Source organism: Scyliorhinus canicula, chromosome 1 (genome assembly GCF_902713615.1).
Source record: "Scyliorhinus canicula chromosome 1, sScyCan1.1, whole genome shotgun sequence".
In the NCBI taxonomy this organism is placed as follows: Eukaryota; Metazoa; Chordata; class Chondrichthyes; order Carcharhiniformes; family Scyliorhinidae; genus Scyliorhinus; species Scyliorhinus canicula.
This window is the reverse complement of record NC_052146.1, coordinates 165,435,294-165,460,132: the sequence shown is the minus strand read 5'-3', so window position 1 is coordinate 165,460,132 and position 24,839 is coordinate 165,435,294. Positions and strand designations below refer to the sequence as shown.

At 56.3% G+C, this 24,839-nt stretch overlaps 1 protein-coding gene across 1 annotated transcript in view; it reads right to left on the bottom strand.

Moving 5' to 3' along the window:
- tinagl1 (tubulointerstitial nephritis antigen-like 1) overlaps positions 1 to 24,839 on the bottom strand; it is a 212,999-nt gene that overhangs the window by 151,258 nt on the left and 36,902 nt on the right. The window contains exon 3 of the mRNA XM_038802144.1: positions 18,255 to 18,318. Within this exon, the coding sequence (XP_038658072.1) occupies positions 18,255 to 18,318 (64 nt within the window). The remainder of the gene's footprint in view (positions 1 to 18,254; positions 18,319 to 24,839) is intronic.

Genomic DNA, 24,839 nt, shown 5'->3' with positions numbered 1-24,839 from the left:
CACCACCAATGAACAGGAGCAGCCATGTGTATCATCTGCAAGATGCACTGCAATAACTCACCAGGGCTTCTTTGATAGTACCTTCCAAATCTGTGACCTACACCATCTAGAAGGACAAGGGGAGCAGGTACATGGGAACTCCATCACCTGAAGATGCCCCTCCAAGTCACTCACCACCCTGACTTAGAGCTCTCAAATGGAGCCGCCAATGTGGTTTAGGAGTCATTCAAAAATGTTCTTTCCAGCATCGATGTAATGGTGTTGTCATTGTTATAGAACAGAAACAGCATCCAGTGAGCAAAGGGCCTTCTGACAATTTGACATGTGGTCTAATTAATTATATCAAAATGTGCATATTGTGATGGTCAGTATACTGATGGGTTTATTGGGCTCTCTCTCCCACCAGTCTTCTTGAAGGCTCCACCTTCTCAACCTTGCCCCTCGCCTGAGGTGTGGTTAAATCATCACTGGACAACTCTCCCTCTCAAAAGGGGAAAGCAGCCTATGGCATCTGGGACTATGGCCACTTTACCTTTACCTCTCCCCATCATAGAATCCCTACAGTGCAGAAGGAGGCGCATCGAGTCTGCACTGACCATCCAAAAGAGCACCCTACCTGGCCCACTCGCCGTCCCTATCCCATACACAAATGTTGATGGAATTGCGGATAATTGGTGGAATGGTGGCATGGTGGCACTGTTGCTTCACAGTGCCAGGGTCCCAGGATCGATTCCCGGATTGTGTCACGGTCTGTGCATAGTCTGCACGTTCTCCCCGTGTCTCCGTGGGTTTCCTCCAGGTGTTCTGGTTTCCCACAAGTCCCGGAAGACGTGCTGTTAGGTGAATTGTACATTCTGAATTCTCCCTCTGTGTACCTGAACAGGCGCCGGAATGTGGCGACTAGGGGCTTTTCACAGTAACTTCATTGCAGTGTTAATGCAAACCTACTTGTGATAATAAAGATTATTATTAGCAATAAGGACTGCCAGAGGATACAGCAGGATATAGATCGGTTGGAATCCTGGGCAGAGAGATGTCAGATGGAGTTTAATCATAGAATCATGGAATTTACAATGCAGAAGGAGGCCATTCGGTCCACTGACTCTGCATTGGCCCTTGGAAAGAGTGTCCCAATTAAGCCCCGACCTCCAACCCATCCCCGTAACCCAGTAACTCCACCTAACCTTTTTTTTAGACATGAAGGGCAATTTAGCATGGCCAATCCACCTAACCTGCACATCCTTCAACTGTGGGAGGAAACCGGAGCACCCGGAGGAAACCCACATAGACATGGGGAGGACGTGCAGACAGTGACCCAAGCCAGGAATCAAACCTGAGACCCTGGACCTGTGAAGCAACAGTGCTAACCACTAAGCTACCGTGCTACCTCTAATCCGGACAAATGAGAGGTAATGCATTTTGGAAGGACCAAAACAGGTGGGAATATACAGTAAATAGCAGAACCCTTCAGAGTATTGACAGATAGAGGGATCTGGGTGTACAGGTCCACAGGTCATTGAAAGCGGCAATGCAGGTGGAGAAGGTAGTCAAGAGGCATTTGGGATACTTGCCTTCATTGTCCAGGGCACTGAACATAATAATTGGCAAGTCATGCTGCAGGTGTACAGAATCTTAGTTAGGCCACCCTTAGAATAGAGTTCAATTCTGGTCACCACGCTATCAGAAGGATGTGGAGGCTTTGGAGAGGGTACAGAAGAGGTTTAAATGGTTGTCTGGTACGGAGAGCTTTAGCTATGAGGAGAGGCTGGATAAACCCGGTTTGTTCTCACTGGAGTGATGAAATGAATGAATTAAAATCGCTTATTGTCACGAGTAGGCTTCAATGAAGTTACTGTGAAAGGCCCCTAGTCGCCACATTCCGGCGCCTGTCCGGGGAGGCTGGTACGGGAATCGAACCATGCTGCTGGCCTGCTTTAAAAGCCAGCGAGTTAGCTCAGTGAGCTAAACCAGCCCCGATGGAGGTTGAGGCAACCTGATAGAAGTCTACAAAATTATGAGGGGCATGGACAGAGTGGATAGTCAGAAGCTTTTTTCAAGGCAGGACGGGTCAATTACTAGGGGACATAGGTTTAAGTTGTGGGGAGGAAAGTTTGGAGAAGATGTGCGAGGAAAGTCTTTTTTCACAGAGGGTAGTGGGTGCCTGGAACCCGCTGCCGGAGGAGGTGGTGGAAGCAGGGACGATAGTGACGTTTAAGAGGCATCTTGACAAATACATGAATCGGATGGGAATAGAGAGATATGGACCATGGTAGTGTAAAAGGCTTTAGGTTAGACCGGAAGAATGGTTGGCGCAGGCTTGAATGGCCTGTTCCTGTGCTATATTTTTATTTGTTCTTTTATTAACCTTGAGCTATTGGATTCAGCCTTCTTGATTGTGACCTATGGTTGTTCTGTCAGACGCTGACGGCTTCTTGTTTTTGTTCCAGGAGGTCACAGAGTTCAGCATCATTTTCGTTCAACCAAGCCTGATGTTGAGGATGCCCAATTTCAATGGACAGGACACATGAGTCCAGCACAGCTGACCTTTTTTGATCACAATTATTCTGGAATGGAGTTGGTTGTGTGATGTTTTTCCACATAGGTGGTGGGCTGTGTTTGGAATTCCTCTCTTCGGTCAGACGACTTTAGGAATGAGACATTGACCTTCTTCCTCTCAGATATTTGGGTCTTGCAATGTCTTGTCGCCAGGTGAATATTCATCACCGATCCAACAAGTTTATAATCTGCCCACAGGCATCAGTCCATCATGGTTTGAGTGATACAGACATCACTTCGGTCTTTGACATGTACAATGACATAATCCAGAAGACACCATTGATTTGAGGTAAGATGTCTCCATGTGGTTTTGTATTTGCCCCTCGGGTGGTAGAGGGTGTTTGTTATAATGAGCCCACACTGAACCGTAAGCAGGAGGGCACCATTTAGAACATAGAACATAGAACAGTACAGCACAGAACAGGCCCTTCGGCCCTCGATGTTGTGCCGAGCAATGATCACCCTACTCAAACCCACGTATCCACCCTATACCCGTAACCCAACAACCCCCCCCCCCCCCTTAACCTTACTTTTTAGGACACTACGGGAAATTTAGCATGGCCAATCCACCTAACATCTTTGGACTGTGGGAGGAAACCGGAGCACCCGGAGGAAACCCACGCACACACGGGGAGGACTGTGCAGACTCCACACAGACAGTGACCCAGCCGGGAATCGAACCTGGGACCCTGGAGCTGTGAAGCATTTATGCTAACCACCATGCTACCCTGCTGCCCGAACCATTTGCGTTGGTTTTTCCCGTTGTTTGCAATAGTTCCATTCCAGACATTGGAGCCATGGTCAACCCTGGCATTAATGTTCCCTCCAGAGGGTGGCAGTGATTATTTCATCAAGGTCAGAATAGAAATTTTCTTGAACATCTTCACCTGAGTCAAGAGTCAGGACATAGGTTGAGAAGAAACTACTTCTCCCAAAGGCTTGCGAACCTGCGGAATTCGCTACTCCAGAGTGTGCTGGATGCAGGGACAGTGAGTAAATTTAAGGAGGAGTTAGACAGATTTTTAATTGGCAATGTGTTGTAGGGTTATGGAGAACTGGCAGGACAGTGGAGATGAATCCAGGATGATATCAGCCATGATAGAAAGGCGGAGCAGACCAGATGGGCCAAATGGCCTAATTCTGCTCCTATATCTTATGAATTTATGAATGCTAATGACGGTGGCATATTGGTTCTTCTTTCCGAACAGTCACTCTGAGATGTTCCATGGTTGGTCTTACATTCCAAATTGCTAAATTTAAACTTTTCTTTTAAAAAAAAACCAGAGATGGTCATTTTACAGGATGTGGTTCCCGGGCCAGGAGAAAGTGGGCAGCCTATTTTTGGGGCACCTTGTCCAGCCATTTGGAATGAGCAGCGTGTATTCTGAGGAGGATTTCTCAGTTACAGAAGCTGATGCCCTGTCCCAACACAGGCGTCCAAAAACCGGCGTGCATCTCGCACCTGTCTGCAGATTTTTGACCAGACTCTCAACAGTTCACAGCCCTGTCGCCATCACCAATCCTCAATCGCCATAAAACCTGACAAATGGACCCTGGTAGAAGCCTACCCTTAACTTTATTTAACATCGAGACTTTGGGCCCTCTCATTATCCACACGATCTTGACAGCCTGATGATCAGGTTTCAGGTTTTTTTTCATAAATTTAGAGTACCCAATTCAGTTTTTCCAATTAAGGGGCAATTTAGCATGGCCAATCCACCTACCCTGCACATCTTTGGGTTGTGGGGGCGAAACCCACGCAAACACGGGGAGAATGTGCAAACTCCACACGGACAGTGACCCAGAGCCGGGATCGAACCTGAGACCTCAGCGCCATGAGGCAGCAGTGCTAACCACTGCGCCGCCGTGCTGCCCTCATAATCAGGTTTCAGTGATGTGTTGAACCATAATGACCAGGGCTACCTTACCACTGCAAATTTCTTCCACCTTCATAACCGGTGAGACAGTTTTCCTTCACCTGTTCTGTGGTCAAGGACATTTGGATGAGACTGTCTGGCACCTCCTCCCAACTTTGGCTCCTTGCTCCAACCAGGAGCAAGGAGCTCCCAACTACATCTGTACTACTGTTGGAGTGCACAAGACTCTCCACTGCATCAAGGTGGGAATCCACAAAGGCAGCCAAATATATCTGGTCAATGACAGCATGCTGTATTCTAATAATTTAATGATCTTTATTGGCACAAGTAGGCTTACATTAAAACTGCAATGAAGTTGCTGTGAAAAGCCCCTAGTTGCCATATTCCAGCGCCTGTTCGGGTACACAGAGGGAGAATTCAGAATGTCCAGCATGTCTTTCAGGACTTCAGGGAGGAAACCGGAGCACCCAGGGGAAACCCACACAGACACGGGGCGAACGTGCAGAATCCACACAGACCCAAGTGACCCAAGCCGGGAATCGAACCTGGGACCCTGGCGCTGTGAGGCTACAGTGCTAACCGCTGTGCTACCATGCCACCCATGTCAATGGGACCAGGAGAGTGTGAGTTTACATCTCCAACTACAGAAGTTATGGAAAACATAACTGTGTCTCTCAAATATCAAACTCCCAGAGGGAAAAAAATGTAGTAAAAAATCAAGTAATGGAAAAAAGGTTAGTGAATAAATGAGAACATGGATGAATTCTCCGCTGGTGGGATTCTCCCTTCTGCCGGCAGAGTACCCCCACCCACAACTTTCCCGTCGGTGTGGAGTGGCTATAATGGGAAATCCCATTGGCCGGCAGCGGGAACGGAGAATCCCGCTGCCAGTGACGGTGCGCTGCCGAGGAACACACGGCTGGGAAAGCGGAGAATTCGCCCCATGTCTTTGACTCAGTTCCCATCTCTGGGTCCCTCCAGCAGTCCCAATGAGAAGAGACTGGAACTCCGGCTCGGAATCCAGGGGATACCCTCGTCCGATAGACCCCAACATCCTCATATGGGTTGTGGGAGTTCATAAACCCCCTGTCCCCAAATAGGATGAACCTCCCCCCACCCCTGCCCCACCCCACCCCACCCCACCCCACCCCCACAGTTGCAGAGTTCATCCTGTGGCCCATAAGACTGTTAGCCTGTGAATCTTTCCAATACAACACACCATTCACTAAGAGACAAGTGTGAAAATACAAAAATAACTGGGGTGAAAGGTTATCCAGGGCTGGATTCTCCGATTGCCGAAATCGCATTCGGCGATTAGCCGGAGAATCCGTTTTTACGCCGAAATCGGGGCGCCGCTGTTCGTCGGATGATCTGCCCCTCAAAGATGGCGTAATCGCACACGCTGCTGGGACAGCCTCAGGACGTCAACCCGAGGCCTTCTCTTGATGCTGTACCCCCGATGGGCCGACTGCCGGATGACGTGGGGCACGTGAGCTCGCAGTTATCGGGGACCTCGCCACAGCCGGGGGAGGGGGGGGGGGGGGTGGTGAGCCATTCCGCTGGCCGGGAGAGGCTTCTGCGGGGGTTGGGGGGACTGGTGAGGGGTGGACCAGGTGAGGTTACAGGGAGCACTATCTGGCAGGTCGGGTCCGCGTGCAGCCGGCATCATGTTGTACGGCGCGACACTGCACGCGCGGCCATGGACCAGGCAATTCTCCGTCCATATCTGCAGGGGGGGCTTTATGTGGCATGGCTGCTAGCCCCCCACTGGGTGGAGCATCAGAGCCGGGGCGGCACCGACTTTTTGGTCGTAAGACTAGACACATGCTCTGGACATAGCGTGAAAATCGGAGAATCCAGCCTCTATTCTCCGCAGCTCCGCATCAAAATCACGTTCGCCGCAGGGGCGGAGAATCCACTTTCGCCCCGAAATTGGGCCTGGCGATTTTCCGGGACCCGAGAATCAGATTGACCGCGGAGTACGCCGCGCGGTTGAGAACCCATTGACAGAGGCCAGCCCAGCGATCCTCCGATCCCGACCGGCCAAGTTCTCGATGGCATGGAACTAACCTGGTATTGCCGGTCGAGATGCCTCCCTGGTGGGGGTGGGATGGGGCAGAGGGATCGGACACCGGTTGGGGTGGGGGGGGGGGGGCCCTTATAGGCGGCCAGGGGTTAGATCCGCACAGTTAGATGCTCAGGTGCGCAGCAGATAGAACATAGAACAGTACAGCACAGAACAGGCCCTTCGGCCCTCAATGTTGTGCCGAGCCATGATCACCCTACTCAAACCCACGTATCCACCCTATACCCGTAACCCAACAACCCCCCCTTAACCTTACTTTTTGTAGGACACTACGGGCAATTTAGCATGGCCAATCCACCTAACCCGCACATCTTTGGACTGTGGGAGGAAACCGGAGCACCCGAAGGAAACCCACGCACACAGGGGGAGGACGTGCAGACTCCACACAGACAGTGACCCAGCCGGGAATCGAACCTGGGACCCTGGAGCTGTGAAGCATTTATGCTAACCACCATGCTACCCTGCTGCCCCGGGGGCTACTTTCTATGTCTACCTCCGCGGTTTGAGTCTGCCATGGAGCTCGGCGCGGCCGCTGGAGGCCGCCGCATTGAGCATGCGCGGACTCATAACTGAAAGTGCGGGGGCCTGTATCCGCAGCTAAAGCTGCGCGAATTACTCCGGGTCCCTGTTAGCTCCCTGCAGGGTATTGAATTAGTTCATCTTTTTTCCAGGGAACCCTGGAGTAAAACACCAGCATTTTTACGCTGGCGTGGGGATGTAGATCCATTTTGGGAGAATCTAGCCCCACGTCCCTAATACAAAACATGATGCATGCCTTCTGGTTGTTTGGAACTTGTACTTACTGACCTCCAGGGATCTCTCCCTGAATCGCTCTTTCTCCGCCCTCACACATTCCAGGATATCCGGTGTCTATTCTCAATCAATCCCACCTCCTCTTTATCACATTCTCCCTTTGGCCAAAGGATCTGTCATTTCCCAAGTCCTCCGATTCTCTGTCTCTAATCACTCTGCCCTTTGCCCAGTGACACAGCAGCTGACTCTCCCCTTTCCTATTGCTCTCACTAAATGCAACGCTGTCAAAACTACAAGGAAAGAAAAACCAACAATTGTCAGTTTTGTTGCCATACATGACAGTTTGAGGAGTGCCTCAGGGAGTAACACTCTCAGCTCTGAGTCAGGATGTCGTGGCTTCAGTTTCTAGCGGGAAGACATGAACCCAAAGTCCAGGCTGACATTCCAGTGTTTAAAATTCAACATACAGACCGTACGACAAATCAAATGTTGCCTGATACCGCAGGAGCAAGGAGAACTCAAACAAAATGACATCCAGAAAAGGAAATGTCAGTATTTCAGCCACTCGATCAGAGCTGAAAGGTACAGAGATGTATTCTTCAGGGCAAAGTGACGGCTAGTAGAAAGAGGAGTTGACCTCAGTGTAGCTTAATGATGCATTTCACAGAACGGTAGTAGACAAGCTACAGGCCGTGTGCAAGGATGGCCAAGACAGATGAGTGTGACATCCCATAACAAGTAGTAGGCGATACAATAGGACAGGAGAACTCCTGAGGGTGCGTCGCACTGTGCCTGGGTCAGTGCTGAGGGTGCGCCACACTGTCTGCGGGTCAGTGCTGAGGGTGCGCCACACAGTCCCCGGGTCAGTGCTGAGGGAGCGCCGCAATGTGCCCGGGTCAGTGCTGAGGGTGCGCCACACTGTCTGCGGGTCAGTGCTGAGGGTGCACCACACAGTCCCCGCGTCAGTGCTGAGGGAGCGCCGCAATGTGCCCGGGTCAGTGCTGAGGGTGCGCCACACTGTGCCCGGGTCAGTGCTGAGGGTGCGCCACACTGTGCCCGGGTCAGTGCTGAGGGTGCGCCACACTGTCCCCGGGTCAGTGCTGAGGGTGCGCCACACTGTCCCCGGGTCAGTGCTGAGGGTGCGCCACACTGTGCCCGGGTCAGTGCTGAGGGTGCGCCACACAGTCCCCGGGTCAGTGCTGAGGGAGTGCCGCAATGTGCCCGGGTCAGTGCTGAGGGTGCGCCACACTGTCTGCGGGTCAGTGCTGAGGGTGCGCCACACTGTGCCCGGGTCAGTGCTGAGGGTGCGCCACACTGTGCCCGGGTCAGTGCTGAGGGTGCGCCGCACCGTGCCCGGGTCAGTGCTGAGGGTGCGTCGCACTGTGCCCGGGTCAGTGCTGAGGGGGAGCCACACTGTGCCCGGGTCAGTGCTGAGGGTGCGCCACACTGTCTGCGGGTCAGTGCTGAGGGTGCGCCGCACTGTCCCCGGGTCAGTGCTGAGGGTGCGCCGCACTGTGCCCGGGTCAGTGCTGAGGGTGCGCCGCACTGTGCCCGGGTCAGTGCTGAGGGTGCGCCACACTGTGCCCGGGTCAGTGCTGAGGGGGCGCCACACTGTCCCCGGGTCAGTGCTGAGGGTGCGCCACACTGTGCCCGGGTCAGTGCTGAGGGTGCGCCACACTGTGCCTGGGTCAGTGCTGAGGGTGCGCCACACTGTCCCCGGGTCAGTGCTGAGGGTGCGCCTCACTGTCCCCGGGTCAGTGCTGAGGGTGCGCCACACTGTGCCCGGGTCAGTGCTGAGGGGGCGACACACTGTCCCCGGGTCAGTGCTGAGGGTGCGTCACATTGTGCCCGGGTCAGTGCTGAGGGTGCGCCGCACTGTCTGCGGGTCAGTGCTGAGGGTGCGCCACACTGTCACCGGGTCAGTGCTGAGGGGGAGCCACACTGTCCCCGGGTCAGTGCTGAGGGTGCGCCGCACTGTGCCCGGGTCAGTGCTGAGGGTGCGCCACACTGTCCCCGGGTCAGTGCTGAGGGGGAGCCACACTGTCTGCGGGTCAGTGCTGAGGGTGCGCCGCACTGTGCCCGGGTCAGTGCTGAGTGTGCGCCACACTGTCTGCGGGTCAGTGCTGAGGGTGCGCCACACTGTCTGCGGGTCAGTGCTGAGGGGGAGCCACACTGTCTGCGGGTCAGTGCTGAGGGTGCGCCACACTGTCCCCGGGTCAGTGCTGAGGGTGCGTCGCACTGTGCCCGGGTCAGTGCTGAGGGTTGCTCGCACTGTACCTGGGTCAGTGCTGAGGGGGAGCCACACTGTGCCCGGGTCAGTGCTGAGGGTGCGCCACACTGTGCCCGGGTCAGTGCTGAGGGTGCGCCACACTGTGCCCGGGTCAGTGCTGAGGGTGCGCCACACAGTCCCCGGGTCAGTGTCCCCGGGTCAGTGCTGAGTGGGAGCCACACTGTGCCGGGTCAGTGCTGAGGGTGCGTCGCACTGTCCCCGGGTCAGTGCTGAGGGTGCGTCGCACTGTGCCCGGGTCAGTGCTGAGTGTGCGCCACACTGTCTGCGGGTCAGTGCTGAGGGTGCGTCGCACTGTGCCCGGGTCAGTGCTGAGGGTGCGTCGCACTGTGCCCGGGTTAGTGCTGAGGGTGCGTCGCACTGTGCCCGGGTCAGTGCTGAGGGAGCGCCGCAATGTGCCCGGGTCAGTGCTGAGGGTGCGCCACACTGTCCCCGGGTCACTGCTGAGGGTGCGCCACACTGTGCCCGGGTCAGTGCTGAGGGTGCACCACACAGTCCCCGCGTCAGTGCTGAGGGAGCGCCGCAATGTGCCCGGGTCAGTGCTGAGGTGCGCCACACTGTGCCCGGGTCAGTGCTGAGGTGCGCCACACTGTGCCCGGGTCAGTGCTGAGGGTGCGCCACACTGTCCCCGGGTCAGTGCTGAGGGTGCGCCACACTGTCCCCGGGTCAGTGCTGAGGGTGCGCCACACTGTGCCCGGGTCAGTGCTGAGGGTGCGCCACACAGTCCCCGGGTCAGTGCTGAGGGAGTGCCGCAATGTGCCCGGGTCAGTGCTGAGGGTGCGCCACACTGTCCGCGGGTCAGTGCTGAGGGTGCGCCACACTGTGCCCGGGTCAGTGCTGAGGGTGCGCCACACTGTGCCCGGGTCAGTGCTGAGGGTGCGCCGCACCGTGCCCGGGTCAGTGCTGAGGGTGCGTCGCACTGTGCCCGGGTCAGTGCTGAGGGGGCGACACACTGTCCCCGGGTCAGTGCTGAGGGTGCGCCACACTGTGCCCGGGTCAGTGCTGAGGGTGCGCCACACTGTGCCTGGGTCAGTGCTGAGGGTGCGCCACACTGTCCACGGGTCAGTGCTGAGGGTGCGCCTCACTGTCCCCGGGTCAGTGCTGAGGGTGCGCCACACTGTGCCCGGGTCAGTGCTGATGGGGGCGACACACTGTCCCCGGGTCAGTGCTGAGGGGAGCGCCGCAATGTGCCCGGGTCAGTGCTGAGGGTGCGTCACATTGTGCCCGGGTCAGTGCTGAGGGTGCGCCGCACTGTCTGCGGGTCAGTGCTGAGGGTGCGCCACACTGTCCCCGGGTCAGTGCTGAGGGGGAGCCACACTGTCCCGGGTCAGTGCTGAGGGGGCGCCGCACTGTGCCGGGTCAGTGCTGAGGGTGCGCCACACTGTCCCCGGGTCAGTGCTGAGGGGAGACCACACTGTCTGCGGGTCAGTGCTGAGGGTGCGCCCGCACTGTGCCGGGTCAGTGCTGAGTGTGCGCCACACTGTCTGCGGGTCAGTGCTGAGGGTGTGCGCCACACTGTCTGCGGGGTCAGTGATGAGGGTGCGCCACACTGTGCACGGGTCAGTGCTGAGGGTGCGCCACACTGTCCCGGGTCAGTGCTGAGGGTGCGTCGCACTGTGCCCGGGTCAGTGCTGAGGGTGCGTCGCACTGTACCTGGGTCAGTGCTGAGGGGGAGCCACACTGTGCCAGGGTCAGTGCTGAGGGGTGCGCACACACTGTGCCGGGTCAGTGCTGAGGTGCGCCTCACTGTCCCCGGGTCAGTGCTGAGGGGGAGCCACACTGTGCCGGGTCAGTGCTGAGGGTGCGTCGCACTGTCCCCGGGTCAGTGCTGAGGGTGCGTCGCACTGTGCCCGGGTCAGTGCTGAGTGTGCGCCACACTGTCTGCGGGTCAGTGCTGAGGGTGCGTCGCACTGTGCCCGGGTTAGTGCTGAGGGTGCGTCGCACTGTGCCCGGGTCAGTGCTGAGGGTGCGCCACACTGTGCCCGGGTCAGTGCTGAGGGTGCGCCACACTGTCTGCGGGTCAGTGCTGAGGGTGAGCGTCACAACTGTGCCTGGGTCAGTGCTGAGGGTGCGCCGCACTGTGCCCGGGTCAGTGCTGAGGGGATGCGCCACACTGTCTTGCGGTTCAGTGCTAGGGTGCGCACACTGTGCCCGGGTCAGTGCTGAGGGGGAGCCCACTGTCTGCGGGTCAGTGCTGAGGGTGCGCCACACTGTGCCCGGGTCAGTGCTGAGGGGGAGCCACACTGTCCCCGGGCCAGTGCTGAGGGTGCGTCACACTTTGCCCGGGTCGGTGCTGAGGGTGCGCCACACTGCTCTGCGGGTCAGTGCTGAGGGTGCGCCACACTGTGCCCGGGTCAGTGCTGAGGGTGCGTCGCACTGTGCCCGGGTCAGTGCTGAGGGTGCGCCACACTGTGCCCGGGTCAGTGCTGAGGGGGCGCCGCACTGTGCCCGGGTCAGTGCTGAGGGTGCGCCACACTGTCCCCGGGTCAGTGCTGAGGGTGCGTCGCACTGTGCCCGGGTCAGTGCTGAGGGTGCGCCACACTGGTGCCGGGTCAGTGCTGAGTGTGCGCCACACGGTGCCCGGGGTCAGTGCTGGTGTGCGCCACACTGTCTGCGTGGTTCAGTGCTGAGGGTGCCCACACTGTCCCCGGGTCAGTGCTGAGGGTGCGTCGCACTGTGCCTGGGTCAGTGCTGAGGGTGGCGCCACACTGTCCCGGGTCAGTGAGCGAGGGTGCGTCGCACTGTTCCTGGGTCAGTGCTGAGTGTGCGCCACACTGTGCCCGGGTCAGTGCTGAGTGTGCGCCAACACTGTCTGCGGGTCAGTGCTGAGGGTGCGCACACTGTGCCCGGGTCAGTGCTGAGGGTGCATCACACTGTCTGCGGGTCAGTGCTGAGTGTGCGCCACACTGTGCCCGGGTCAGTGCTGAGGGTGCGCCACACTGTGCCCGGGTCAGTGCTGAGGGTGCGCCGCACTGTACCCGTGGTCAGTGCTGAGGGGGAGCCACACTGTCCCCGGGTCAGTGCTGAGGGTGCGCCACACTGTGCCCGGGTCAGTGCTGAGGGTGCGCCTCACTGTCCCCGGGTCAGTGCTGAGGGTGCGCCACACTGTCTGCGGGTCAATGCTGAGGGTGCGTCACATTGTGCCGGGTCAGTGCTGAGGGTGCGCCACACTGTCCCCGGGTTAGTGCTGAGGGGTGCGCCACACTGTGCCCGGGTCAGTGCTGAGGGTGCGCCGCACTGTGCCCGGGTCAGTGCTGAGGGTGCGCCACACTGTCCCGGGTTAGTGCTGAGGGTGCGCCACACTGTCTGCGGGTCACTGCTGAGGGGGCGCCACACTGTACCTGGGTCAGTGCTGAGGGTGCGCCACACTGTCCCCGGGTTAGTGCTGAGGGTGCGCCACACTGTCTGCGGCTCACTGCTGAGGGTGCGCCACACTGTCTGCGGGTCAGTGCTGAGGGTGCGCCACACTGTCCCCGGGTCAGTGCTGAGGGGGAGCCACACTGTGCCCGGGTCAGTGCTGAGGGGCGCCACACTGTGCCCGGGTCAGTGCTGAGGGGGCGCCACACTGTGCCCGGGTCAGTGCTGAGGGTGCATCACACTGTCTGCGGGTCAGTGCTGAGTGTGCGCCACCCTGTTGCCCGGGTCAGTGCTGAGGGTGCGCCGCAACTGTGCCCGGGTCAGTGCTGAGGGGTGCGTCGCACTGTGCCCGGTCAGTGCTGAGGGTGCGTCGCACTGTCCCCGGGTCAGTGCTGAGGAGCGCCGCACTGTACCCGGGTCAGTGCTGAGGGGGAGCCACACTGTCCCCGGGTCAGTGCTGAGGGTGCGCCGCACTGTTGCCCGGGTCAGTGCTGAGGTGCGCCTCACTGTCCCCGGGTCAGTGCTGAGGGTGCGCCACACTGTCTGCGGGTCAATGCTGATGGGTGCGTCACATTGTGCCCGGGTCAGTGCTGAGGGTGCGCCACACTGTCCCCGGGTTAGTGCTGAGGGTGCGCCACACTGTCCCCGGGTCAGTGCTGAGGGTGCGCCACACTGTGCCCGGGTCAGTGCTGAGGGTGCGCCGCACTGTGCCCGGGTCAGTGCTGAGGGTGCGCCACACTGTCCCCGGGTCAGTGCTGAGGGGCGCCACACTGTCCCCGGGTTAGTGCTGAGGGTGCGCCACACTGTCCCCGGGGTTAGTGCTGAGGGTGCGCCACACTGTCTGCGGGTCACTGCTGAGGGTTGCGCCACACGTCCCCGGGTCAGTGCTGAGGGGAGCCACACTCGTGCCCGGGTCAGTGCTGAGGGTGCGCCACACTGTGCCCGGGTCAGTGCTGAGGGGGAGCCACACTGTACCTGGGTCAGTGCTGAGGGTGCGCCACACTGTCCCCGGGTCAGTGCTGAGGGTGCGCCACACTGTGCCCGGGTCAGTGCTGAGGGGGCGCCACACTGTGCCCGGGTCAGTGCTGAGGGTGCGCCACACTGTGCCCGGGTCAGTGCTGAGGGTGCGCCACACTGTCCCGGGTTCACTGCTGAGGGTGCGCCACACTGTGCCCGGGTCAGTGCTGAGGGTGAGCCACACTGTGCCCGGGTCAGTGCTGAGGGTGCGCCACACTGTGCCCGGGTCAGTGCTGAGGGGGAGCCACACTGTACCTGGGTCAGTGCTTGAGGGGGAGCCACACTGTCTGCGGGTCAGTGCTGAGGGTGCATCACACTGTGCCCGGGTCAGTGCTGAGGGGGCGCCGCACTGTGCCCGGGTCAGTGCTGAGGGTGCGTTGCACTGTCCCCGGGTCAGTGCTGAGGGGGAGCCACACTGTCTGCGGGTCAGTGCTGAGGGAGCGCCGCAATGTGCCGGGTCAGTGCTGAGGGGGAGCCACACTGTCTGAGGGTCAGTGCTGAGGGTGCGCCACACTGTCTGCGGGTCAGTGCTGAGGTGCGCCCAACCCTGTCTGGGGTCAGTGCTGAGGGTGCGCCTCACTGTGCCCGGGTCAGTGGCTGAGGGTGCGCGCACTGTGCACGGGTCAGTGCTGAGGGTGCGCCGCAATGTGCCCGGGGTCAGTGCTGAGGGTGCGCCGCACTGTACCGGGTCAGTGCTGAGGGTGCGCCACACTGTGCCCGGGTCAGTGCTGAGGGTGCGCCACACTGTGCCCGGGTCAGTGCTGAGGGTGCGCCGCAATGTGCAGGGTCAGTGCTGAGGGTGCGCAACACTGTGCCCGGTCAGTGCTGAGGGTTGCGTCGCACTGTGCCTGGGTCAGTGCTGAGGGTGCGCCTCACTGTCCCCGGGTCAGTGCTGAGGGTGCGCCACACTGTGCCCGGGTCAGTGCTGAGGGTGCGCCTCACTGTCTGCGGGTCAGTGCTGAGGGTGCGCCCACACTGTCTGCGGGTCAGTGCTGAGGGTGCGCCGCACTGTGGCCCGGGTCAGTGCTGAGGGGTGAGCCACACTGTACCGGGTCAGTGATGAGGGTGCGCCGCACTGTCTGCGGGTCAGTGCTGAGGTGTGCGACGCACTGTGCCCGGGTCAGTGCTGAGGGTGCGCCACACTGTACCCGGGTCAGTGCTGAGGGTGCGCCGCACTGTCTGCGGTTCAGTGCTGAGGGTGCGCCACACTGTCTGCGGTTTCAGTGCTGAGGTGACGTCGCACTGTGCCCGGGTCAGTGCTGAGGGTGCGCCGCACTGCTGCCCGGGTCAGTGCTGAGGGTGCGCCGCACTGTGCCCGGGTCAGTGCCTGAGGGTGCGTCGCACTGTGCCAGGGTCAGTGCTGAGGGTGCGCCTCACTGTCCCGGGTCAGGCTGAGGGTGCGCCAACTGTGCCCGGTCGTGCTGAGGGGGAGCCCACTGTGCCCGGGTCAGTGCTGAGGGTGCGCCGCACTGTGCCCGGTCAGGTGCTGAGGGTTGCGTCGCACTTTGCACGGGTCAATGCTGAGGGTGCGTCACACTGTGCCAGGGGTCAGTGGCTGGGGGTGCGCCGCACTGTGCCTGGGCAGTGCCTGAGGTGCGACCGCACTTTCCCCTGGGTCAGTTCTGAGGGTGCGTCACATTGTGCCCGGGTCAGTGCTGAGGGTGCGCCACCACTGTGCCCGGGTCAGTGCTGAGGGGGCGACGCACTGTGCCCGGGTCAGTGCTGAGGGGGCGACAAACTGTCTGCGGGTCAGTGCTGAGGGGGAGCCACACTGTGCCAGGGTCAGTGCTGAGGGTGCGCCGCCTGTCCCCGGGTCAGTGCTGAGGGTGCGCCACACTGTGCCCGACGGTCAGTGCTGAGGGGGCGACGCACTATCCCCGGGTCAGTGCTGAGGGTGCGCCACACGTGTGCCCGGGTCAGTGCTGAAGGTGTGCGCCACACTGTCCCCGGGTCAGTGCTGAGGGGCGACGCACTATCCCCGGGTCAGTGCTGAGGTGCGCCACACTGTCCCCGGGTCAGTGCTGAGGGTGCGTCACACTGTCTGCGGGTCAGTGCCTGAGGGGGAGCCACACTGTGCCCGGGTCAGTGCTGAGGGGGCGAACGCACTATCCCCGGGTCAGTGCTGAGGGTGCGTTACACTGTCTGGGGTCAGTGCTGGAGGGGGAGCCACACTGTCCCCGGGTCAGTGCTGAGGGTGCGTCACATTGTGCCAGGGTCAATGCTGAGGGTGCGCACACAGTCCCCGGGTCAGTGCTGAGGGTGCGCCCTCACTGTCTCGGGTCCAGTGCTGAGGGTGCGCCGCACTGTCCTGCGGGCAGTGACTGAGTGTGCGCCACACTGTCCCCGGGTCAGTGCTGAGGGTGCGCCACACTGTTCCCCAGGGTCCGTGCTGAGGGTGCGTCACATTGTGCCCGGGTCAGTGCTGAGGGTGCGCCACACGTCCGAGAGTGAGTGCTGAGGGGGTGCTGCACTGCCCGAGGGTCAGTATTGAGGGGGTTGCCGCACTGTCCGAGTGTCAGTGCTGAGGGGGCGCCACACAGTCCGAATGCAATGCTGAGGGGGTGCTGCCACTGTCCGAGAGTCAGTGCTGAGGGGGCGTCACACTGTCTGCGGGCAGTGCTGAGGGGGCGACTTGCACTGTCCGAGAGTCGTGCTGAGGGGGCGCCACACTGTCTGCGGGTCAGTGCTGAGGTGCGTCACACTGTCTGCGGGTCAGTGCTGAGGGTGCGCCACACTGTCTGCGGGTCAGTGCTGAGGGGCGCTGCACTGTCCGAGAGTCAGTGCTGAGGGGGCGCCACACTGTCTGCGGGTCAGTGCTGAGGGTGCGCCACACTGTCTGCGGGTCAGTGCTGAGGGGGCGCTGCACTGTCCGAGGGTCAGTGCTGAGGGGATGCCGCACTGTCCCCGGGTCAGTGCTGAGGGGCGCCACACTGTCTGCGGGTCAGTGCTGAGGGGCGCTGCACTGTCCGAGGGTCAGTGCTGAGGGGATGCCGCACTGTCCCCGGGTCAGTGCTGGGGATGCCGCACTGCCCGAGGGTCAGTGCTGAGGGGGCTCTGCTCTGCCCAAGGGTCATTGCTGAAGGGGCGCCGCACTGCTCGAAGGTCAGTGCTGGGGGTGCCTCACTGCTCGAAGGTCAGTGCTGAGGGGTGCCTCACTGCCCGAGGGTCAGTGTTGGGGGGCGCCAACACTGTCCGGATGCAATGCTGAGGGGGGCCGCACTGCCGAGGTTCAGTGCTGACGGGATGCCTCACTGGTCCGAGGGTCAGTGATTGAGGGGGTGCCTCACTGTCCGCGACTCAGTACTGAGGGGGTGCTGCACTGCCCGAGGGTCAGTGCTGAGGGGATGCCTCACTGTCCGAGGATCAGTGCTCTGAGGGGGTGCCTCACTGTCGAGGATCAGTGCTGAGGGGGTGCCGCACATGTCCGAGGATCAGTGCTGAGGGGGCGCCATACTAACCGAGGATTTGTGCTGAGGTGACAGCGCCGTGGGGGGCAAGCTTGAGTGGAGCAGTGCATTTGAGCAGTGGAGTTGTCCCTGATATTCTGGTTAATATTATTCTTCACAAACACCATATTACTGGTCATTATCAAGTTGTTATTTTCTGTGTGCAATGTTTCTGCATTGAAACATATCTGCACTTCATAAATAAACTACATTTAGACACAGAGGTCATAAATGATACTATAAAAATACAAGTCTGTATTTTGGTGGCTCTGGGTGTGTCCTTAGGGATATTCCGATCTGGCATCACACTTTGGAAGGATGTGAAGGTTTTGGAGAGAGTGTGGGAATGATTCACGAGAATGGTTCCAGCATGAGGAATTTCAGTAATGTCGATGGTTTGGGAGAATCTGGAATTGTTTTTCTTGGGGAAGAAGATTGAGAGATTGACAGGGGTGTTTCAAAGTCCTCATGAGGGTGTGGATAGAGTGCACAGGGAGAAACTGTTCCCAATGGTGGAAGGATCGAGAACGAGGGCACAGATTTAAGGTGATTGGCAAAAGAAGCAATGGAGACACGCGTAAAAACTTTGAGACAGCAGGTGGTTAGGATACTGAATTGCCTTGGGAGTGAAGGAGGCAGGTTCAGTCGAGGCTTTAAAATTGCAACATTATCTGAAAAGGAGGAATATGCAGGGCTATGGGGAGTGGTGGGGAATGACACTCGGTGAATTATTCCTTGGCAAGCCAGCATAGACACAAGGACTGCATGGCTGCCTTCTGCACTGTAATTATTCTATATTCCATATTTCATTTACAATCTATAGTTTGCAAATACACCGCAGTCAGTAAATGAGGTGGAGTGGGAATAATCCTTAACACAGGTTGCAGTTCTCCTGATACGTAGCTCCTGATGGGTATTGGAGCCCATTCTTTATACAACCTGGAACAGAAAGAGACAATCAGCATAGGACTACCAGATACAGAGAGAGAGAAAGGAGACAGGTAGAGAGAGAACACACACACACAAGGCAGAGGAGAAAGAGACACACACAGACACACACACACACAGCAGAGAGAGAGACACAGGTAGAGAGCGGGAGAGACCACACAGACAGAGAGAGAGAGACACAACCACAGCAGAGATGAGATACACAGGCAGACAGTGGAGACACACACACACAGACAGAGAGAGAGACACACACAGGCAGAGAGAGACACACACAGGCAGAGAGAGAGAGAGAGAGAGACACAGGCAGAGAGGGAGAACACACACACAGGGGGAGAGGGAGAGATACACACAGACAGAGAGACACACACAAACAGTGCAGAGAGAGAATGACACAGGCAGAGATGAGAGGAGAGAGAGAGGAGAGGTACACACAACAGGAGAGGAGAGAGAAAGAGCACACAGACCAAGAGAGATAGAGGAGAGAGAGAGACACCACACAGACAGAGAGAGAGACACAGGCAGAGGAGAGAGAGAGGACCACAGAGAGAGAGAGGGAACAGGACAGAGAGAGAGAGAGGCAACACACACAGGCAGAGAGAAAGAGACACACGCACACAGGCAGAGAGAGAGAGAGAGACACAGAGAAGAGAGAGAGAGAGAGAGAGAGAGGCACACACACAGGCAGAGAGAGAGAAAGACACGGACCAAGAGAGATAGAGGAGAGAGAGACACACACACAGACAGAGAAGAGAGACAGAGAGAGGGGACACAGAGAGACGGAGAGAGAGACACACCAACAGAGTCCCATATCCAGCTGTCTCACTGTGCCCAGAGAAATCGAATATTCGAATATTTGAGGACCCACGGAAGTTCAGACAGGTGCAGCTGGATTCTCCGTTCTTGAGAATGTGTTGATGTCAGGGCAGAATTCGGGGAGTTCTACAACAGCAAAACCAGTGCCGCACCTGAAACGATTCAGCGACCATTGAGGGGCGATCGCCAACCCCCACATAGAACACAATCGTTTTCCAATGCAAAACGGTGTTCGGATTCGCCGGGGTCGGGATTGGCACTCGAGAGGCTGACAATCTGCAGCTGCATATTAGCAACTCCACTCCCCACACACATTCATCTCAGCCAACAACATGGCATTGGTATGCTGAAGTGCGACCATCCCGTGTTGGGTCAGCTGGGACACAGGATACCTAGGAGGGGCAGCCTGGGGAGGCACCCACCATACAACCCTTGGCACTAGGTTCACAGTGGGCAGTCAGCAGCGTGCCCAGCTGCATGGCTGCCTGGCAGGCGGCGACAATGGTGTTCCGTACCGTCCACCCTAACCCCGGAGCCCACCTCCTGGCTGTCCCCCACTACTCCCCGTTGGCCCAGGCAGGAGCCATTTCAGCCAGAGGTACAACTGTCAGCAAACTATGGAGACATTGGACACTTTCCCTACCCCCTCAGCAGCCATGGAGCTGTTTCATGATTTTTGAAAGTACAAGTGAACCTCGCCGCTGGACTTTCCCCGATGGAGGCGGATAATTGCGGAGGTTCGGGGAATACCGGGTCAGGCCCACTAATGATATGCAAACAGGTTTACTGTACATGTGGAGAGGAACATAAGACCATAAGAACTTAGAGCAGGAGTAGGCCATCTGGTCCCTCGAGCCTGCTCCGCCATTCAATGAGATCATGGCTGATCTTTTGTGAACTCAGCTCCACTTTCCGGCCCGACACCATAACCCTTAATCCCTTATTCTTCAAAACTATCTTATCTGAAAACATTTAATGAAGGAGCCTCAACTGCCTCACTGGGCAAGGAATTCCATAGATTCACAACCCTTTGGGTGAAGAAGTTCCTCCTAAACTCAGTCCTCAATCTACTTCCCCTTATTTTGAGGCTATGCCCCCTAGTTCTGCTTTCACCCGCCAGTGGAAACAACCTGCTCACATCTATCCTATCTATTCCATTCATAATTTTATATGTTCTATAAGATCCCCACCCCCGCATCCTTCTAAATTCCTAGAGTACAGTCCCAGTCTACTCAACCTCTCCTCGTAATCCAACCCCCTCAACTTTGGGATTAACCGAGTGAATCTCCCCTGCACACCCTCCAGCGCCAGTACAACCTTTCTCAGGTAAGGAGACCAAAACTGAACATAATACCCCAGGTGTGTTCTCACTAAAACCTTATACAGTTGCAGCATAACCTCCCTAGTTTTAAATCCATCCCTCTAGTGTCATGTGAGAGTACCTTTAAGAAATTGATGTTTCCCAAATAGCTGTAGTGGATGTACCTTTAAGAAATGGGTGTTTATCAAATAGCTACAGTGATGTCAGTGTGTGGGTGGAGGTGAGCTGTGACTCTGCTTTTACTTTCACTTTGAGCAAAAGCTGGTGTATGTTTGTGTGTTTAGTTTCGTTTTAAGAGTGGTGAGCTGCAGTCACAGCAAGAAGGTGCATTGACCTCTGTCTGCAATCTAAAGACTGTCTCCAGGTCACGTGAGGAGTTCAAAATAATACCGAACACTAGCAATGAAGGATAAAACTCCATTCACCTTTTTAATAAACTGTTGCACCTGTAAACCAACTTTTTGCAACTCATGCACTAGGACACCCAGTTCCCTCTGCACAGCAGGGTCTAGTGAATTTTGGTAAATTATCACGATTGCATTTGCAATTTCCCCTCGCCATCTCTTTTAGTATCCTGAATGCATTCCATCAGGGCCAGGAGACTTGTCTACCTATAGGCCCATTAGCTTGCCCATTACTACTTCCTAGTGATAACAATCCTCTCAAGGTCCTCACTGTGATTGCCTCATTTCCATCAGTCACTGGCATGTTATTGTGTCTTCCACTGTGAAGACCGACCCAATAAAGACCGAATACATTGTCAAGGCACCAAGAGATTGAGATTTGGCGTGACCCCAGCACCCACTACGATTTCAGCGCTGAAACCGATTCTCCGTCCAATCGCGTTTCACGATTCCAGCAGCGGCTGACGGAGAATCCTGCGCGAGGTTTCCATTGTCCTGACCTTGGATGTCGAAATCCAAGGCCAACTCCAAACGTCTCTCAAGTAAAGGGGAAGACACCAAATTGTAGTACCTTGACCAAATCACAAATCCACTGTCCAGCAAGGTAGGTAGTGTGACGAATGTAGGAATTTCAGATATATTGTATTATATGTATCTGGTGCAGTAAGGGTCAAACGTCCAATTTAGAGTGTGTATGACTGCTGCAGTAGTGTTTTTAAAAATCCTGGTTTGAAAGACAGCTAGGCCTTTTGGAGTCAGAGGTACAATTAAAGCATTGTAAAGTTTTGGCTCCTGGATTTTTTATTATACTAAGAGGCTTCCTGTAGAGCTGGTACTTAGCATGGGCTGGATTCTCAATCCGATTTCGTGCCAAAATGGGGCCCGGAGAATCACCGGGCCGGCACGTTCTCTTAGTACTCCGCACGGCTGTGGGGCCAATTGCCCGAGCGATCCTCCACTCCCGACCAGCCGAGTTCTCGATGGCGTGGAACTAACATGCTATGGTCCGGTCGGGACTCTCGCTTGGTGGCTGCAGCCTCAGTTGGCGGCCGCCCTGGTGTTGGGGGGGGGGGGGGGGGGGAAATCGGGCACCGGGAGAGGCCATATGGGAGGCCAGGGAGAGATCAGGCTGGACGGACTCCTCAGGAGTGCGGCCATTCGGGGGGGGGGGGGGGGGACCTATATCTCCAGATGTTTCCACAGTCGAGTTCACCATGGCTCTCGGCGGGGCCGCTGGAGGCCCGCCGCTGTGCGCGTGCGCTGACTCGAAACGGAAATGCGATGGCTCGTATCTGCAGCCAAAGCTGTGTGAAGCACTCCGGGTCCCTGCTGGCCCGTTGAAAGTAAGTGAATCGGTTTGTATTATTTTGAGGAAACTCGGGAGTGCAAGCGTTTTTGCGCCGGCGTGGGGCCAAAGCCACAATTTGAGAGAATCCAGCCCCTTCTTGTTCTCAGCTTTGTGAGATGATGTAGTTAATGGGAGCAGCCATGGGTTGAAGCAGTCAGGTGTTAAGGTTTTTAGGGTTAATTTTTTTGGTTGGAAGGGGCGCTGAGAATGTTTCTGAAGAAGTCAGCCAGAGATTCTGAATTACCTGACAGGGGGTCAGGTATTTCTTTCAAGAAGTTTCAAAAGGTCTCTCATTATCAAAGTGGAGTACCTAAACATCTCATATAGCAGGTATTCCTGAGTACTAACTCTGTTTGAAAGTGGATTGAAAGCCAAGATGGTTTTGTTGTTTTGATTGGGAATAAGATAGCAGTTAAGGGTATCACATCACTGTATTGATTAGCACTGTTTAAGGGTAATTGTAAGTTATTTTCTGATGTTATGTTAAAGATGTTTTAATATGATGTAGTAATAAAGTTTGTTTTAATCTACCATATCCCTATTTCTTTGTGAAATCACTCCTGGACGATGTATCCTTTCCTCACAATCTTACAAAATTCAACTAAAATATTGGGGTTGCTGTTCTGTATCCTAGCAACTGTTTAGGCCTGGTCCGGGATTGTAAAATAATAGGAAAAAATGTGAACACAGCGCACTTCTTCTTTTAAAATAAATTTCGAGTACCAATTATTTTCTTCAATTAAGGGCAATTTAGCGTGGCCAATCCACCTACTCTGCACATCTTTGGGTTGTGGGGGTGAAACCCACGCAAACATGGGAAGAATGTCGAACATAGAACCACCCCTAATCTAATAAACCCACTCTGCTCAACATCAAGCTGCCTATCAATACCCCTCATTAACCTCTTAAGTACAGCTTCTTCGATTGATTCCATCAAAATCCTTCAGTCTCCTCATCAGCGCCATCCATGTTTCCTCAGTACTGCCACTTCTCAGATACTCAATGGAATGCATCAGTGTGAGTGACACCCAGACCCCAGCAAGAGTCACAGTGTAAGTAAAAACAACCCTACCCAGTGAGAGTCAGTGTGTGTAAGTAACACCCATCCCCAGTGAAAGTCACTGTGTAAGAACACCCGTACCCCAGTGAGAGTCACTGTGTGTAACACCATACCCCAGTGAGGGTCACTGTGTGTAAGTAACACCATACCCAGTGAGAGTCACTGTGTGTAAGTAAACCTACCCAGTGAGAGTCACTGTGTGGTAAGTAACACCCATACCCCAGTGAGAGTCACTGGTGTGTAACACCTATACCCCAGTGAGGGTCCTGTGTGTAAACCCATACCCCAGTGAGAGTCACTGTGTGGTAACACCCATACTTAGTGAGAGTCAGGTGTGTGTAAGTAACAACCCATACCCCAGTGAGAGTCACTGTGTGTGTAACACCCATACTCTAGTGAGAGTCAGTGTGTGTGTAAGTAACACCCGTACCCCAGTGAGAGTCACTGTGTGTATAAGTAACACCCGTACCCCAGTGAGAGTCACTGTGTGTGTAACCCCATACTCTAGTGAGAGTCACTGTGTGTATAAGTAACACCCGTACCCCAGTGAGAGTCACTGTGTGTATAAGTAACACCGTACCCCAGTGAGAGTCACTGTGTGTGTAACACCCGTACCCCAGTGAGAGTCACTGTGTGTACACCCATACCCCAGTGAGAGTCACTGTGTGTGTAACACCCAACCCCAGTGAGAGTCACTGTGTGTGTAAGTAACACCCATACCCCAGTGAGAGTCAGTGTGTGTGTAACACCCATACCCCAGTGAGAGTCACTGTGTGTTGTAAACACCCCTACCCCAGTGAAAGTCACTGTGTGTGTAACACCCATACCCCAGTGAGAGGTCAGTGTGTGTAACACCCATACCCCAGTGAGAGTCACTGTGTGTGTAAGCAACACCATACCCCAGTGAGAGTCACTGTGTGTGTAACACCCCTACCCCAGTGAGAGTCACTGTGGGTGTAACACCCATACCCCAGTGAGAGTCAGTGTGTGTAACACCCATACCCCAGTGAGAGTCACTGTGTGTGTAAGCAAACACCCATACCCCAGTGAGAGTCAGTGTGTGTGTAACACCCCTACCCCAGTGAGTCACTGTGTGTAACACCCATACCCCAGTGAGAGTCCATCTGTGTGTGTAACCCCCCTACCCCAGTGAGAGTCACTGTGTGTGTAAGTAACACCCATACCCAGTGAGAGTCACTGTGTGTAAGTTACACCCTACCCCAGTGAGAGTCACTGTGTGTGTAACACCCATACCCCAGTGGAGTCAGTGTGTGTAACACCCATACCCCAGTGAGAGTCACTGTGTGTGTAAGTAACACCCATACCCCAGTGAGAGTCACTGTGTGTGTAACACCTATACCCCAGTGAGGGTCACTGTGCGTAACACCCATACCCCAGTGAGAGTCACTGTGTGTGTAACACCCATACTCTAGTGAGAGTCAGTGTGTGTGTAAGTAACACCCATACCCCAGTGAGAGTCACTGTGTGTGTAACACCCATACTCTAGTGAGAGTCAGTGTGTGTGTAAGTAACACCCATACCCCAGTGAGAGTCACTGTGTGTGTA